Below are 17,652 nucleotides of genomic sequence, written 5' to 3' on the forward strand. Positions count from 1 at the left end.
ACTGGAACTTTAACAACAAACACGTCATCTTGGATCCAGTTTACCACACCCTGAAAAAAAAGAATAGTAAACTACTTCACCACAGAAAATCACATTGCCAGCCCTAGGAAACCTAAACCCGTAAATAAAAAGCAGGCCATACCACCAATTCTTCACCAGAGGGTCACTGGTGATGCTACCTAGTATGGTGACAAAATTTCTGAAAACAAATCTTCCAGCTCAGCAAGCAGACTTTCTTCCAGCATCTAGTCTTGATACAATTTTATAGGTTTCTTTGAGATCACTCTTCAAACTTTAGTGTCTACAATTCTAACCAATCTAGGCTCCCTTTCTAAGTCAGTCCTACCATCCCATGAACTGGTCTGATAAACCTTTGCTGTACTCTCCTTCCCATAGCCAGAATATCCTTCCTTAAACAAGAGGCCAAAACTGTATGAACACCCCAGGTGTGGTTTCACCAAGGGCCTGTACAATTGCAGTACGACACCCCTGCTTCTGCATGCAAATCCTCTTGCTCTGAAGGTCAACATACTATTTGCCTTTCTCACTACCTGCAGCACCTTCATGCTTATTCATGTAAAAGGACACCCAGCTCTCATTTCACCTCCCTCTTTGCCATTCTATCACCATTCAGTCTACTTTCCTGGTTTTTTTGCCACCAATCTAATTATAAACAATATGATTACTTTAGATTTAGAAAATAATTGCCTATTTAGAAACATAGAAACTAGGAACAGGATTGGGCCATTCGTACATGTGAATAACCTCACATTTAGCCACATTGCATTTCATCTGCCATGCACTTGCTCACTCACTCAATTTGCGCAAATCACACTGAAGCAACTCTACACCCTCTTCACAGTTCATCCAGCTTTGTGTTCTTTGAAAATGAGATTTGTTTGGACAGAACTAAAAATGAATGAATGAAGAGGAAGTAATATTTGACAAACCTGATAGTTTTTTTTGAGTTGTCACTAGCAGTGTTAGTAAAGGGATCAGGTGGATGCTGAGTATTTGGATTTGCAGAAGGCTTTTGATATGTCTCACACAGGAAATTAGTAAACAAAATTGAAGCACATGGATTTCAGGGTATTTTACTAATATGGATTGATGTTTGGTTTGCAGGCAGAAACAAAGTGCGGGACTAAATGGGGTATCCCAGGTTGGCAGGCTACGACCAGTGTGGCACTGCAAGGATCAACGCGAGAGTACCAGCTGTTCAAATTCCAGATCAACTGTTTGAATGTGGGAGTCAATTTTATATTGCCAAGTTTGCAGATAATACAAAACTTGGTGGGAAAGAGTTTTAATGAGTATTCAAGGAGGCTCAGGCTGAGAGATTAAAAAGAGATTCGTAGATTGAATATAATGTGGATAAGTATGATGTTATCCACTTTGGTAGGAGAAAAAAAGCAGTGAAGGGTATTTCTTAAATAGTGAGAGACTGGAAAGTGTTCATATCCAAAAGACCCTAGGTCTCCCTGTTCAGAAGTCACTGAAAGTTAACACACAGGTGCAGCAAGCAATTCAGTAGGCAAACCCAGTATGGTAGCTTATATCACAAGAGGAGTTCAGTACAGGAGTCTTGCTTCATATGTGTACAACATCGGTGGGAAGACATCTCGAGCATTATGAGCCTTAGTCTGGTTCTGGCCCCTAACAAATGATAATCTATCCATTTCAAACCCATTGACTCCCACAGCTATCTCGACTACACCTTCTCTCACCCACCTTTCTTCAAAAATACTATTCCATACTCCCAATTCCTCCCCCTCTACTGCATCTGGTCCCAGGAGGAGTCATTTGACTTCAGGACATCCCAGATAACCCCCTATCTTAGGGACCATAGTTTCCCCTCCTCAGTAAATTAAGGATGTCCTCAATTGCAACTCCTCCATCTCCTGCACTTCTGCCATCAAATCCCCCCTCCTCCCAATAAGGATAGAGTCCCCTTAGTCCTCACATACCACCTCAACCTCAGAATCCAATGCATCACCCTCCGACATTTCTGCCATCTACAATCGGACCCCACCATCAAAAAGATATTTCCTTCCCAACCCGTCCGCTTCACTTTGTGATGCCCTAGTCAACCAACTTGGTACCTTTCTGCAAGAGGTGCAACACCAGCCCCACACCTCCCCTCTCACCTCTGATAAAGGGTTTAAAGTCAATTTCAAAAGTTCAAAGATAAAAACAGTCAAAATTACTGTGACACTCACCCAGAAATATCAGAATAAATAGCAGTATCCACAAAGTAGGTTGGTAGTAAATGGCAAACTAGGAGGAGGATTGCCATAAAGTTCTCTCCTTGTGTCAACCAGAGGTCTATCACTGCTGGCATAGCAGCCCAATAGGTTCCCAGAAAAGGGACAGCTCCAAGTGTGGCTGCTAGAGCTGAGAAAGAAAACGACAAATAATGTTTACAGCAAGGATCACTATACCACTTCTAAGTTGTAACCTAAATGAATGTTCATCTTTCGTTTAGCCGTGACAGCTGGTTGTTTTAAGTCAATTTCTTGCCCCTAAACACATGCTCCTTTTGAAAAAGCCAAACCAAATCTTAGTTTTGCCTTTAGCAAGACTTAAGACTACCTCATGATCTTAAAACTTTTTCTAGGTTTAACATCAGATATCAGGTCCTCACTGAGTGTCTCACTAAAATTTGGGGTTAGTTAGACCTCCATCAGGTGCAATCAACATCCCTAAGCCCACCTTCATAATGTTATCATTCTTGACAGTGGTTCGGCTATTTGTATAGCTATACAAGTCGCCAATAGGCGGACCATCAGTTTCAGTTTCAAAGCAACAGTTCAGTTATTTTCAATTTTGACATCATATCAGTGCTGACCTGAAGAGACAAATTAAAACCGTTAAAAGATCTTTCTTTGGATCAATGTTCCATCCTCCCCATCTATAAAATCTCATCTTAAATGGAAACCAAATGAACATTATTTGCCTAATTGGTCAAGATACTTTCGACTTGCAACAAATGATATCACAAAGCTGCACCAGCCATACAGCAGCCAGGATTGGGTTCATAAAGGCTTGGTTCTGTGATAAAACATTGCATACGTACTGCTATATCAAAAAAAAGGGATCATAAAAGGAAAACAAACAAGTGGTGTAAACAGGCAAGATTTAAAGTGAACACTGCTGGGAACACAAAAATAATGAGACAGTCAGAAATTAAATTTAATAAATCTGGTAATATGCAAGTTGGTACCAAGGAAAATAACTGTGACAACTGCTGCAAAGTATAAAAACCCAACTGATTTACTCATGGGGGCAGAGCACTCCAATCTAGTCAGAAGTACAAAGACTTAGGCCAGAATCCTTGCTGCAAATGTGTTGCTGGTCAAAGCACAGCAGGTTAGGCAGCATCTCAGGAATAGAGAATTCAACGTTTCGAGCATAAGCCCTTCATCAGGAATAATCCTTGCTGCTGATTTAGGAGTGCAGAGTCAGAATAAATCCCAGCACTACAGAGCCAACCTCAGGGAATGTGCCGTGAAGGTCAAAGTTTGTTTATCAGGGAGTGGGGTGAAAATGTGACTTGTACTAGGCAACTCTAGAAATAGTGAGGAGGCAGAGTCAGATGTACAGATGGCCTGCCTTGGCTGTTCGTCAAATATTTTCGTTAAAATGCAGAATAACAAAAAGCAGCTATTAAAAAGGCTGGGTACACTGAAAAGTCTCTTAATGATGCTGGGTTGTTAAATTCTAAAACAATGCATTGCTAAAGTCTGTACCAGATGGAAAAAAATATAATGGCTGAATTACAACATAACTAGTAATCTGTATTTGAAATTGTACCTTATATATGAAAAAATGTCTATAACCAGTACCTGAAGGAATGAAGACAATATTGATTCCAAATATAGTGTGTGTCAACCAGGTGTAAAGCCCATAGAAAGCAGCCATCTTCAGGGATGCATCAAACACACCACTTGAATGGAAACAGATAAATTGCAAGTCATTCTTTTTGAAGCAATTTACTTGTGTGTTAAGATATGCCACAACTGAAGCTAGACATACTAGTAATAGAATACAAGAGCCCCTAGGCAAAAATAATTGAAAGCTGTATTTCATATTTCTAAACCATTCTTGCAAACTAACTAAACTGCACAAAGTTTAAATTAACCAAACACAAATTATAACTTTCCCACTACGTAACCAAAATAAAGTGTTTCTTGGTTGAGTCACCCGAGTCAATAAATTTTCCATTTTCCTCATAGAAAGTGCAAAATACAGCCACAGCCAAAATGGCTTATATTTTTATTTGTATGTGAGATGTGAGCATCACTGGTTAGGTCAGCAATTATTACTCATTCCAAATTGCACTGGAAATGTTGTTAGGTAGCTCTAACATCGTGACCAAATAAAAATTGCAATATATTTCCAAGTCAGGATGGTGTGGGTTTTGGAAGAGAACTTGCAGGTGGTGGTGTTCCCATTTATCTGCAGTCCTTATCTTTCTTGATTAGGAGGATTTGAAAGGTACTGTCAAAGCAGACTTGGTGAGTTACTGCAGTGCATTTTGTCGAAGGTAGTCACTACCAGCACCGTGTATCAGTGATGAAAAGAGTAAATGTTGAAGGGTACCAAACAAGCAGGCTGCTTTGTTGTAGTTGGTACCAAGCTTAAGTATTGTTAGAGCTGCACTCACCCAGGCCAGAGAGAGTACTCTATCATACTTTGCCTTTTAGATTGTGGAAACACTTTTTAGAAGCAGGTGATGAGTTACATGCCACATAATTCATAGCCTCTGATCTGCTCTTGTAACCACAGTATTTTTACATCTGGTTCAGTTCAGTTTCTGGTCAATAGTAACCCCCAGAGTGTTCATAATGTGGCAGAATCAGTGGTGGTAATGTAGTTGAATTATCAAGGGATGATGATAAAATTCTCTTTTGGAGATGATCATTGTTTGATACTTGTGTGGTGTGAACATTGCTTGGCATTTATAAGCCTAAACCTAAATAGTGTTCAGGTCTTGCTGTGTATGGATAGGGATTGCTTCAGTATCTGAGGAGCTGCAAGTGATGTTGAACATTGTGCAATCATCAGCAAACGTCCTCACTTCAATTCTCATTATGGAGCAGCTGAAGATGGCTGGATGGAGGTAACTACCGCAAGGAACTCTTGCAGTGATTTCCTTGAATTTGGATGGTTGACCTCCAAGAAGCACATACCTTTCTTAGTGTTGGGTATAACTCCATCCAGTGGAATATGTTCCCCGGATCTCCATTGACTCCATTTCTGCTCAACTATCTACAGTCAATTAATTGTCAAATCATATTGAAGTATCGACAACTCTTTTCACATCTCTCTGCTTTATCCTCAGATATGCTCATTTTCATGGCAAAGCAAATGCTGGTAAGTGTATGATTATATCCTTCTGTTTTCAATGGATTATGCACATGTAGGCATGTCATAACTGACAATGCTTGATTTGAAATTTTGCACAATGGGCACTTAAAGGTGCTCTCTGAATCCTACAGAAGCTTTATTCACATCTATGTCAGCTATGTTTCCAGAAAAAGTTTCAAGATCTTGACAACACCCATGCAAAATCAAATGGTAAATGATTCAAATGAGCTAAACATTGAAAAAGCTAGAGTGTAATGTCAGTTAGTTCTTGTATTTTTTCATTAGCTGCAATTGAAATCAGTTTGTCTGGGCAGTATGTTTAAGTTATGTAAAACTTTTCCTACTCCAAAAGACAAATATGTAATAGGTTATTTGATTTTGTTTAGGGCAGTTAACATTAATGATAAATGAGTGGTTGCTCAACCAACATGCTGCAAGTGCTCAAAAGCTTTTTCAAAAAAAAGTATTTTCATATAGTTGTGTGATATCCAATATATTCACACATTTATTGGTAAAATCTGTATGAACCAAATGTTTGTCAGATACCAGAATCAACAAACTATTTTATATTTGTTTTTGAATTTTTCTAGATTAAAAACAAGGTCCAAAATTAGGTATGTTTTGATATACAAATTGTTTTCTGATTAGCTTTTCATGGTGTATTCAGCTGGGCCTCCAGTCAAGTCAATGTATATTTTCAACGCCTGCAGAAAAGTTTGGAGTCTCAATCAGCTTAGAAAAGATAGCAATGATGACTCAATATAGTCCATCTGAAAGAAGCACTACAATTAAGTAAAACAACTGAAAAATGTTGAGATTTGTTTGGTTCCGAGATCAACAGTTCTGAGATTCTCAAGAAGTGGAAGTTGTTAAAAAGCTGAAGTTGCCATCGTCCCAGATGATAACAGGCAGCTCCTCTCATTAGAGAAAGACATGTGATGGTAAGTTTAACCAATGGGTCGTCAGGCCTCGTGAGATTGAGTGGCCTGAGCCAAAAGAAGAACTAGCACTGTTGGCATCGCAGTGCCACCAGCCATCTAGCCAATTGAGCTAACAGAGATGACTGCTTTCAAATCAAGGCCTTGCTTATCCACAAGTCCTTGTAGGTAGGCTAGTACAACAGTGATGGGATGTTCATTTGGACAAAAAAAGTGATTTGATAGAGGTGTATAAAGTTATTAGAAGCCACTGTGAGTGATTGAGGTAGCTAGGCCCAAGGGTCATAAATGCCAATTTATAAGCAAATGATTTAAGACCAAGAATAAAACATACTTCTCAAAGAATTAAATTAATTCCAGCAGCTAATGGTTGAAGTAGAACCATGTCAACATTTAAAAACATACTGGATAGGTTATTGTCATACTTTTTAATGTCATATTCTATGTATCATTAAAATAAATCCAAACACCTAAGACACAGCAAACAGTCTGACAACAACTGTTGAAACCCTGCATACTTAACTAGCTGTCGAGTCACCCTCACCACTAGCCCAATATATAGCTATGACAAATGTACATATGGAAAGACATGAAAAATCTCATGTTCTTTAAGCAAAACTATGAATTAATCAGGCCAATTACCAGCCTATTCTCTTTCCTGAAGCATCAGAAAAGTGGTGAAGGAGACATCAACGTAAGTATGCAATTATATAACTATTATCCTTGATCCAGATCTAGTTATGAATTGCAAAAACAGTTCTGAATACCACACTAAAAGACCAAAAAATCTCTTTTTTCAGAAAGTTTTTATTTATACTGGCATTTTTGTGAAATTCAAAATCCCAAGTCATAATTCTATTCAATACCTGATTCTGTAATGTCCAAATTTAATTCTGCACTCTTCTAGCATATTTCCAGTACTATAAGTGGCGCCATCCCCAAACTCAATCCTCTGGTATTGTGAATTAAGAATTTCTCAGAGTAAAGGCTATGGCAGTATGATATGGCCTGCAGTTAATGCAAAGTTTCATACATAGAAACATTTAATTGCCAGACCTACCCAACTGCAGCCACATTTCAGCTTGTAATTATACCTAACTTTAAAATAAATTAGCCTGATTTTGTTTTCATTCTGTTCATTAATATTCCAATTTGTATTGCCTTATTTTGTGAATTTTCCTTTTCACATTGGATTTCTTCTTTACTTGTTTATCCAGTATAACTTTACAACTTTTCTCTCCTGTTATTCATTTCATACAAAGTTTAGTTGAGTTTCCAAACATCTAATCAACTGGGATTGCTTTACCTTAAGTGTAACCCTCTCCCACAACTCTCGTGATCAATTTCAAGGGGATACCAGTCTCAAGTAAAAAGAGTAATATTTGCATTCACATGGTAGTTCTCATGTTCTAGAACATTGCAAAATGTTTTTTTTAAGCCAAAGTGGCATATTTGAGGTGTAATTGTATTATAGAAAATATTGCTTATTTCCTATGATTTGATTATGAGGTGTGCTTGAAGTTTCTACCTTTCGTCGGGCTACTTAAAGACCTCATCACCCGACGCCTGGAGGAAGAACGCCTCATCTTGTGTCTCGGAACACTTCAGCCCCAGGGCATCAATGTGGATTTCACCAGTTTCCTCATTTCCCCTTCGCCCACCTCACCCCAGCTGCAGCCTTCCAGCTCAGCACTGCCCTCATGACCTGTCCTATCTTCCTTTACGCCTATCCACTCCACCCTCTTTTCTGACCTATCACCTTCATCCCCACCCCATTCACCTGTTGTACTCTATGCTACTTTCTCCCCACCCTCAATCCCCTCTCATTTATCTCTCCACTCTGCAGACACCTTGCCTCTATTCTTGATGAAGGGCTTTTGCCCGAAACGTCAATTTTCCTGCTCCTTGGATGCTGCCTGACCTGCTGTACTCTTCCAACACCACTCTAATCTAGACTCTGGTTTCCAGCATTTGCAGTCCTTGCTTTTACCTACTTTAAGACTGAGACATTGCAAGAATCGAAAACACAAGAGAAAAAAGATCAATGTCATGGTGCTGGATGAACATGAAGCACTGATTGATCTACTTGATAAGCAATCCAGTCAGCTTAATATTCCTGCAGAAGTTGAGTCATACAGCCATCACTTGGAACTTCGACTCAAATAATTCCATAATCCAGGAGGACCTAACAATTTGATATAGAACGCTCCATGCTTTTGTGTTCTGATGGAAGGGGATGCTAACTATGTGTGTGTCATTGCTGAGAAGACTTTATCATCAGGAGATTACTGTTTGCATTGATTTTTCCAATAGATCTTCTCCACACATTAAATTTCATGGCTGTAATCTTGATGTTTGGAGAGGGATGATCGTACCTCCTTTAGGAATGGCAGTGAGCATTTCAGCAAAGTCAGAAGAGAATGTTTCTTCAACATCATCATCAGAATCCAGGGTTGAGGCATAAAATAAGACGACTGTTGCATATTGATTATGGCTGACCTATTAATGAAATGTCATGAACGTTTCAATTATACAACTGGGAATTCTGCAGTGCATTCAAAATTCTTAGGTGAATGCTAAACCAACTTCCTAGACACGTGGCTGACCATCAGCCTTTACTTTCCATCGGAAGAGGTGTATAGAACATAGAACAGTACAACACAGAACAGGCCCTTCAGCCACGATGTTGTGCTGACCATTGATCCTCATGTAAGGTAAACCTAATGTACAAATCCTCAAATTTCTGTGACGTTATCAGTGTCCAGCAGTCTCTTAAATATCCCCAATGACCTCACTTCCACAACTGCTGCTTGCAACGCTTTCATGCTCTCTCAACTTTCTGCGTAAAGAACCCGCCTCTGACATCCCCTCTATACTTTCCGCCAAACAGCCTAAAACTATGACCCCTCGTGTTAACAATTTCTGCCCTGGGAAGAAGTCTCTGGCTATCAACGCCTCTCATCATCTTGTACACCTCAATTAGGTCCCCTCTCTTCCTTCTTTTTTCCCAATGAAAAAGTCCACGCTCAGTCAACCTCTCTTCGTAAGATAAACCCTCCAGTCCAGGCAGCATACTAGTAAACCTCCTCTGAACTCTCTCCAAAGCATCCACATCTTTCCTATAATAGGGCGACCAGAACTGGATACAGTATTCCAAGTGCGGTCTAACCAAAGTTTTATAGAGCTGCAACAAGATCTCACGGCTCTTGAACTCAATCGCCCTGTTAATGAGAGCCAAAACACCATATGCTTTCTTCACAACCCTGTCCACTTGGATGGCAATTTTAAGAGATCTATGTACCTGCACACCAAGTTCCCACTGTTCCTCCACACTGCCAAGAATCCTATCTTTAATCCTGTACTCAACTTTCAAGTTCAACCTTCCAAAATACATCACTTCGCACTTATCCAGGTTGAACTCCATCTGCCACCTCTCAGCCCATCTCTGCATCCTGTCAATGTCACGCTGCAGCCTACAACAGTCCTCTATACTGTCAACTACACCTCCAACCTTTGTGTCGTCTGCAAACTTGCTAACCCATCGTTCATCACCTCAACCAAGTCATTAATAAAAATTACAAAGAGTAGAGGCTCAAGAACAGAGCCCTGTGGAACACTACTCTCCACCGACTTCCAGGCAGAATACTTTCCTTCCACTACCACTCGCTGTCTTCCGATGGCCAGCCAATTCTGTATCCAGACAGCTAAATTTCCCTGTATCCCATTCCTCATGACCTTCTGAAGGAGCCTACCATGGGAAACCTTATCAAATGCCTTGCTGAAGTCCATAAACACCACATTCACTGCTCGACCCTCATCAACTTGTCTAGTTACATCCTCAAAGAACTCAATAAGATTTGTGAGGCATGACCTGCCCCTCACAAAGCTGTGCTGACTGCATTTAATCAAGTCATGCTCTTCCAGATGATCATAAACCCTACCTTCAGAATCCTTTCTAACACCTTGCAGACGACAGACGTGAGACTGATTGGTCTGTAATTGCCGGGGATTTCCCTATTTCCTTTCTTGAATAGAGGAATTACATTTTCCTCCCTCCAGTCCTCAGGTACTACTCCGGTGGAGAGCGAGGATGCAAAGATCTTCACAAGCGGCAAAGCAATCACATTTCTCGCTTCCCAAAGGAGCCGAGGACAAATCTGGTCTGGCCCTGGCGCCTTGTCAATCTTGATGTTTGTCAAAACTTTCAACACATCAGCTTCCTCAATCTCTACCTGTTCCAGCATGCTTACCTGCTCCTCAATGGTTTCATTCACTACAAAGGTCCTTTTCTCTGGTAAAGACAGAAGCAAAAAACTCATTTAGGGCTTCCCCTACCTCCTCAGACTCTATACACAAGTTCCTTATGCTATCCCTGATCGGCCCTACTCTTTCTATGATCATTCTCTTATTCCTCACATACGTGTAAAATGCCTTTGGATTCTCCCTAATTTTTCCTGCCAAGTCTTTTTCATGCCCCTTCCTGGCTCTCCTTAGACCATTTTCAGCTCCTTCCTCACCTGCCTGTAATCCTCTAGAGCTGAGCAAGACCCTTGCTTCCTCCACCTTACGTAAGCTGGCCTTCTTTCTTTTGACGAGAAGCTCATCCGCTCTCATTATCCAAGGTTCCTTTTATCTTACCCTTTCTTGCCTGTTTCAGAGGAATACATTTACGCATCACTTGCAACAACTGTTCCTTAAACACAGTCTCCATATGTCTATAGTGCCCTTTCCATGGAACAATTGCTCCCAGTCCATGCTTCCCAACTCACATCTGATAGTATCATAGTTTCCTTTTCCCCAATTAAATATCCTCCCATTGTGCCTGCTTCTCTCCATCTCCATAGCTACGTAGAACGTGAGGCAGTTGTCGTCACTATCACCAAAATGCTCTCCCACCGCAATTTCCGACACCTGCCCCGGCTCATTGCCGAGCACCAAGTCCCCTCGTCGGCCTGTCAATGAACCGAGTTAGGAAACCCGCCTGAACACACCATACAAAAACAGCTCCTTCCAAACCATCTGCTCGAAGGAGGTTCCAATCAATATTGGGAAAGTTAAAGTCACCCATTACAACAATCCTACTACATTCACACTTTTCCAAAATCTGCAATCTATGCTTTCTTCAAATCTCCCTGCTGCTGTTGGAGGGCCTGTAGTAAACCCCTAATGAGGTGACTGCTCCCTTATTGTTCCTAATTTCCACCAATACTGACTCAGTAGGCAGACTCTCCCGACAATGGTAACTTCTGAAGTGGTGATATCCTCTCTGATTAGCAGTGCTACACCCCCTCCTCTTTTTTTCCCCCCTCCCTATTCTTTTTAAATGTTCTAAACCCTGGAACATCCAGCAACCATTCCTGCCCCTGAGAAACCCACGTCTGTGTTATGCCCACAACATCATAGCACCAGGTACTGATCCATGCTCTAAGCTCATCACTTTTATTCCTGATACTCCTTGCATTAAAGCCAACACATTTTAACCGATCCCTTGGTTCTTTCCCAGGAAATTCCTTCCCATTGGCTGCGCTACCTCTTGCTATTGCCTCATCTCCATCAACTCTCACCACCGGTATATAGCTCAGGTTCCCATCCCCCCCTGCCATATATGGCTGCAGCTACCCATCCTCAGGAGGGCAGTGATGTCAATTTGGAGTCTTGACAGTTCACGTAATAAAATTGCCGTTTTTCTTTCCAGATGGTCACTAAACATGAGATTATACATACATGTTCTAACATTCCAAGCTGCAAAATCTAGGAGATTTCTCTTTCACCACAAAGATGGTGATTCTGCAGCATGTGGCTTCCGTACCAAGAGGAACAGCCTGTTTTTAGGACATCTTTTCTAGCACCTTGCTGATCTGGTATGAAGCAGAGCATATTGTGAAGAGGACTGGTGCTCTTGATGCTGCTGACTAAAGACATCTTTGTCCCAAGCAAAGTGTCCATTGATCTTCAGGCATCTGTTGCCTGTGTACAGTCTTGACTAGAGACAATCAGATCCAGAGCCCTGTTTTTGTCATCAATTTTCCATCACTTCAGGGCATGAAAAATGGGCCCTGAAAAGCAGCCCTTGCTGAAGTTTGGATAACATGGTATCATTATTTATGTACTTTTGATGGGTTGCTCTTCAGATTTCAGTGATATGTCAAACCACAATGACTGGAAACGCTTGCCACTACAGCTATTTGCTGCTTTTGCAGCTGTTGAGACTGTCTTGCTTCATCTATTTTGCCGCTGAAAACTATTTGGATTTCATTTTTGCTTAGGAGTAGCTTACCCAGCCTGTCACCATGGATAGTGCTACCAGAAGCAAGGAGCATTGGTTATGGGGTCATTGGAGCACACAAGACTCTCCTCTGCATTGAGGTGTGATCCACAGAAAATAGTTGGCTGTAATCTTGACGTGTGGAGAGCAGCTATTGGGAAAAAAATCAATGCAAACAGTAATCTCCGGATGACAAAAGTTTGCTCAGAAATAGCACAAACATAGCTAACATCCCCTTCCATCAGGAGGCCAGAAAACAAAAACATGGAGTATTCTATATCAAAGTGCTGGATCCTCCTGGATTACGGTATTATTTGAGTCAAGATTCCAAGTGATGGCTGTATGACTCGACCTTTGTGCAGGATCTTCCTAGGTTATCAGTTACAATACAAATTTATCTCCAGATGATCTTCCTCCTTATCTAAAAACTCTTCACTTTTACACCCTTTATACACTATGGACAGCACATCATCAATATTAACATTACCTACTTCAACTAATTTCTCACTGGTATGGAACTGCTGTACAATATTCTTCCCATTAATAGCTTCAGGATGCTGTGGACATAGGCGGCACGGTGGCACAGTGGTTAGCACTGTTGCCTCACAGTGTCAGAGACCTAGGTTCAATTCCTGCCTCAGGTAACTGTCTGTGTGGAGTTTGCACATTCACCCAGTGTCTGCGTGGGTTTCTTCCGGGTGCTCCAGTTTCCTCCCACAGTCCTAAAATTTGCAGGTTAGGTGAATTGGCCATGCTAAATTGCCTGTAGTGTTAAGTGAAGGGGTAAATGTAGGGGAATGGGTCTGGGTGGGTCACACTTTGGCAGGTCGGTGTGGACTTGTTGGGCCACAGGGCCTGTTTCCACACTAAGTCATCAAAGTATTCCTAACATCTGACTTGCTCTTGGAACCACTGAGTTTATGTGGCAAGTTCAGTTGAGTTTATGGTCAACAGTTACCCTCAATGTTGACAGTGGGGGATTGAATGTCAAGGGACAGTGGTTAGATTGTCTCTTATTGGAGATGGTGATTGCCAAACATTTTTGTGGTGCAATTATTACTTGCAATTCGTCAACCCAAGCCTGGGTATTGCCCAGATACTGTTTCATTTGAACAGTCTGAGGAGTTGCAAATAGTGCTAAACATTGTGCAGTGAACATTCCTACTTCTATTCTTATGATGGAGGGAAGGTCAGTAATGATATAACTGAAAATGCATGGACCACTGACACTACCCTGAGGAATTCCTGCAGAGATGTCCTGCAGCTGAGATGACTGACCTCCAATAATCATAACCATCTTCCTGTGCCAAATATGACTCTCTTCCCTCTTGTATGGTCTCCTGATGCCTGATACTCTGTATTTCTTGTTCAGATTGCTGTTTCTCATCTTCAAAGATAGATGCAGCATCGTTTTCAGCCTCAGCCTTCTGGGTGCTCAGGGGGATCCCAAACAGCCACATCTACTGATCAATGCCACTGTGATACAAGGATTGTGACAACCTAATGAACTGACAATTTTTAAAATTCTGGCCCTTCCCTTGACTAGTAAAGGGTTAAGTTCAAGAAACCCTAAAAGAAATTTTACTAGCCTTTTAAGAATCTTCTTACTTCCATGTAGCTTGTCTAATAGCAGAAAGTTAAGCTGCAGCTGTATCACTCAATATTAAATGACATATTGGACAGAAGTTTTTTAAGAATCCACAATGACAATTAGCTCCTTAGTTGCAGCAGGCTGATTCCAGGGCCTGCTCACTTCCCTATCCTCAGGAAAATGGGCCAGGATATAAATGGCATTGGAATTTCCAGTCATGTACCTTAAATGGTCATTTTTTTTCTCTGCTCAGTTTCTACTGCTGTTCAGTTGAGAATGGGAAACTTCAACAGCAAATTTCCAGAAATTCCTACAACATGGAAGTCTGCTCGCTTACAAGTTTTCAGAGTCCTGCCAAACCAGACTGTAACACAAATAATAAACTAAATCAAATATGCTTCTGAATCCTATTCCAATTCAGGCTAAAGTCACTATTCACACTATGCTGACTTCTCACTTTTAAAAACAGTGAGTGATAATCTATTTAAATTCTTTCAATCAACATTGGCAGTTTGTACACAATATACTTAACTGGTTTGCAGGTTCATGATCAGGTCTCAAACTAAAACTTCTGCACAGTCCAAACCAATTTCACTATCAACACTCAGCAAAAACACAATAAAACGTCAAAATAGAAATGTCAGCGCACCAAATGCTTGCTAACAGAGCCTAATGAGATCTCTACAAGAGCCTTTCTAATACCTCCTCCCAGGAATTCATTTGGATCTCAGAAATGAGCACATTCCAGTAAACTGAGTAAGTTTGCAGTTTAAACTACTTACTGCAAATAACAACTTAGCATAATCAGACAGCCTCAGTTACATCACCATACTTGCAGCATAATCACCCGCTCCCTGTGAACTTAAATTTGCTTTCATGCCTCCTATTAGCAAAGACTCAACTTTATACTTCATTCAAACAAATCTCTCAAAAGGCATATTTCTTTTTATTCCCCACATATACATGACTGTCACTAGCAAGACTAGTATTTGTTTGCCAGCTCCAAACGTCCTTCAGAATGCAGTGCTGAGTTGCCTTCTTGAACTGCTGCAGTACATTTGAAGTAGGTATATTCACCATTGTGTTACAGAATTATCGGATTTTTGATCCAGAGGCAGTGGGGGAGTGACAATATAATTTCAGGTCAGCATGAACTTGGGCAGAAAAACTTGCAGGTGGCAACACTCCCATACGTCAACTACCTCATCTGTCTAGATTATGCAAGTCTCAGATTCTGAAGGCATTGTCAAAGGAGGGTTGCCAACTTGCTGCAATGCATCTTATAGATGATATACACTGCTGTTGCTGTGGATAAGTGACACTTGCAACCATCTTAGGGCAGAAGTGCCAATTGGATAATCAAATGTTGCCTTCTCCTGAGCATTACAAGTAACAGTATACAGCCAATTTGATTCACTCCATGTTATATCATGATATAGATAAAGGCACAAAATACTGTATGGCTCTGGGCCCTGTTAACATCCTAGCAACTGTTTCAAAATGAGCTGTGATGCAAGCCAAGCCATTCCAGCACAGCTATACCACGAACATTCCCCTGGGCAACGTGGAAAATTGTCTAGATATATACTTGTCGCAATAAGCTGGCCAAGTCCAATCAGGTCAATTATCACTCCATCAATCTACTCCTAATCACAAGCAAAACAGCAGATGGGTGTTGGCAGTGCTATTGAGTGAGCTTGCACAGCAATAAACTGACAACTGACACTCATGTAGGGATCTGCTCAAGTGCCGCTCAGCTCCTGACTTCACGATGGCCTTAGTCCAAGCATGGACAATAAAGCTTAACTTCAGAGGTAAAGAAAGAGACTAATGCAGCACATGACCCAGTATAGCATCACGAATTAGGGCAGAAAATTCTTCACAGGTTGGAGAGCTAGCTAGAACAAAGATGGCTGTGGCTATTGGAGGTCAATCATTCAGTTCTGTAATATCATTGCAGGAGATTCTCAGGTGAATACCTTCTTTCTGTTCGGAGATGCTATTATATACAGCAGGTGAGACCCAAACCTGAATACCCTGTCTCAGAGGTAAGGACACTATCACTGCACCACAAGAAGTCCATTATTCTCAGGGTAGTGCCTTAGACTCAACAATTTTCAGCTGTGATGATCTTCTCTCCATAACATCAGAAATAGGATTTTTCACTGATTATTGCATCATGCTCATTGCCATTTGTGATTCCTCAGAATCTACGGTTATATGTTCAAAAGCAGCAAGACATGGACAATATCCAGATATTGACTGATACACGAGAAGTGACATTCACATCATTCAAGTACCAGGCAATGACCACATGAGAGAATCTAAACAGCTTCCTTCAGCATTCAATGATGTTACAATCACAGAATCCTCCACTGTCAACATCCTGAGGCTATGACTGACAAGAAACTGAACTGGACCAGCAATATAAACAACTATAAGAGCAGATCAGAGGCTGGGAATTCTGCAGCAAGTAGCTCACCTCCTAACTTCCTAAAGCCTGTCCACCATCTACAAGGTACAAATTAGAAGTGTGATATAACACTCTCCACTTGTCTGGCTGAATGTAGTGTCAATAATGCTGGCAACTCAAAGACCAAGAAGCCTACTTGACTAGCATGTCTCCCACCTAATTAAAGACAAATTCCTTCCACCACTGGCAGCAATGCATACCATGTACAAGATGCATGCAGCAACTCACCATAGCTTCTTCAACAGTACCTTCCAAACTCATGACTTTTACCAACTAGAAGGACAAGAGCAATGTGATAACACATTCAGTGACCCGAGAAACAGGAGGCTCCAGTTATGTCTTTTAAAAAAATTCCAGTGCCAAGAATAACAAATGTAAATATTCAAATGTAGAGTTCATATACTTAAGAATGCATTAAAAATCTTTGTTCATTATCATTAAAAGGAAAAATCCTCCCAAAATTTATTGTAAGTTGTTGAGTCTGTAGTGCTGTTATTCCCACCAGTCCTTCTATCTCAAGTGGAACTGCCTGCCACAGCAGTAGGCAAACTAAAATATCTGGATTTCAACTTGCTAATGGTTCACAATCTTAAACTTTTGTTCCATTAAAAAAGATTACCAGTCAAGGACTTCTTAAAGCTCTTTCTTCTATGAAAAGGAATCTGTTCAAAGGATAAAAATTAGTTTTTGAGGATAGAAGGATTGTGGGCATCTGCAGGATTGTACATTTCACAAACTGTAATGAAAATGTGTTTTGAGCTCTGGCAAATGCTTAAACTGATTTTGTTTACCATGTTTGAATATGTTAGCAAGCTTAATATCACATTGACTATTTTCCACAGAATAATTTTCTTGAACTGGGGCATGTGGCCAATATGCTTTATTTTTGGTCTCTTTTGGTTTGATACCTGACCATGTCTACACCTTCAAGAGAATCTTCTTGTATGTACTGCGTGCACAATACATTTCTGATTGTTGCACAGTTGTGCATTTATGCGGCTTAGCAGAGTGTTTG

At 40.7% G+C, this 17,652-nt stretch overlaps 1 protein-coding gene across 3 annotated transcripts in view; it reads right to left on the bottom strand.

Annotated features, from left to right (window-relative positions):
• tmem245 (transmembrane protein 245) overlaps positions 1-17,652 on the bottom strand; it is a 119,132-nt gene that overhangs the window by 23,919 nt on the left and 77,561 nt on the right. For all 3 annotated transcript variants that reach the window (XM_060824824.1, XM_060824822.1, XM_060824823.1), the window contains 2 exons: positions 3,846-3,946; positions 2,220-2,394 (listed from right to left, as the gene is read on the bottom strand). In XM_060824824.1, coding sequence (XP_060680807.1) covers positions 2,220-2,394; positions 3,846-3,946 — 276 coding nt within the window. The remainder of the gene's footprint in view (positions 1-2,219; positions 2,395-3,845; positions 3,947-17,652) is intronic.

The sequence above is a fragment of the Hemiscyllium ocellatum genome, chromosome 5 (genome assembly GCF_020745735.1).
Source record: "Hemiscyllium ocellatum isolate sHemOce1 chromosome 5, sHemOce1.pat.X.cur, whole genome shotgun sequence".
Classification (NCBI taxonomy): domain Eukaryota; kingdom Metazoa; phylum Chordata; class Chondrichthyes; order Orectolobiformes; family Hemiscylliidae; genus Hemiscyllium; species Hemiscyllium ocellatum.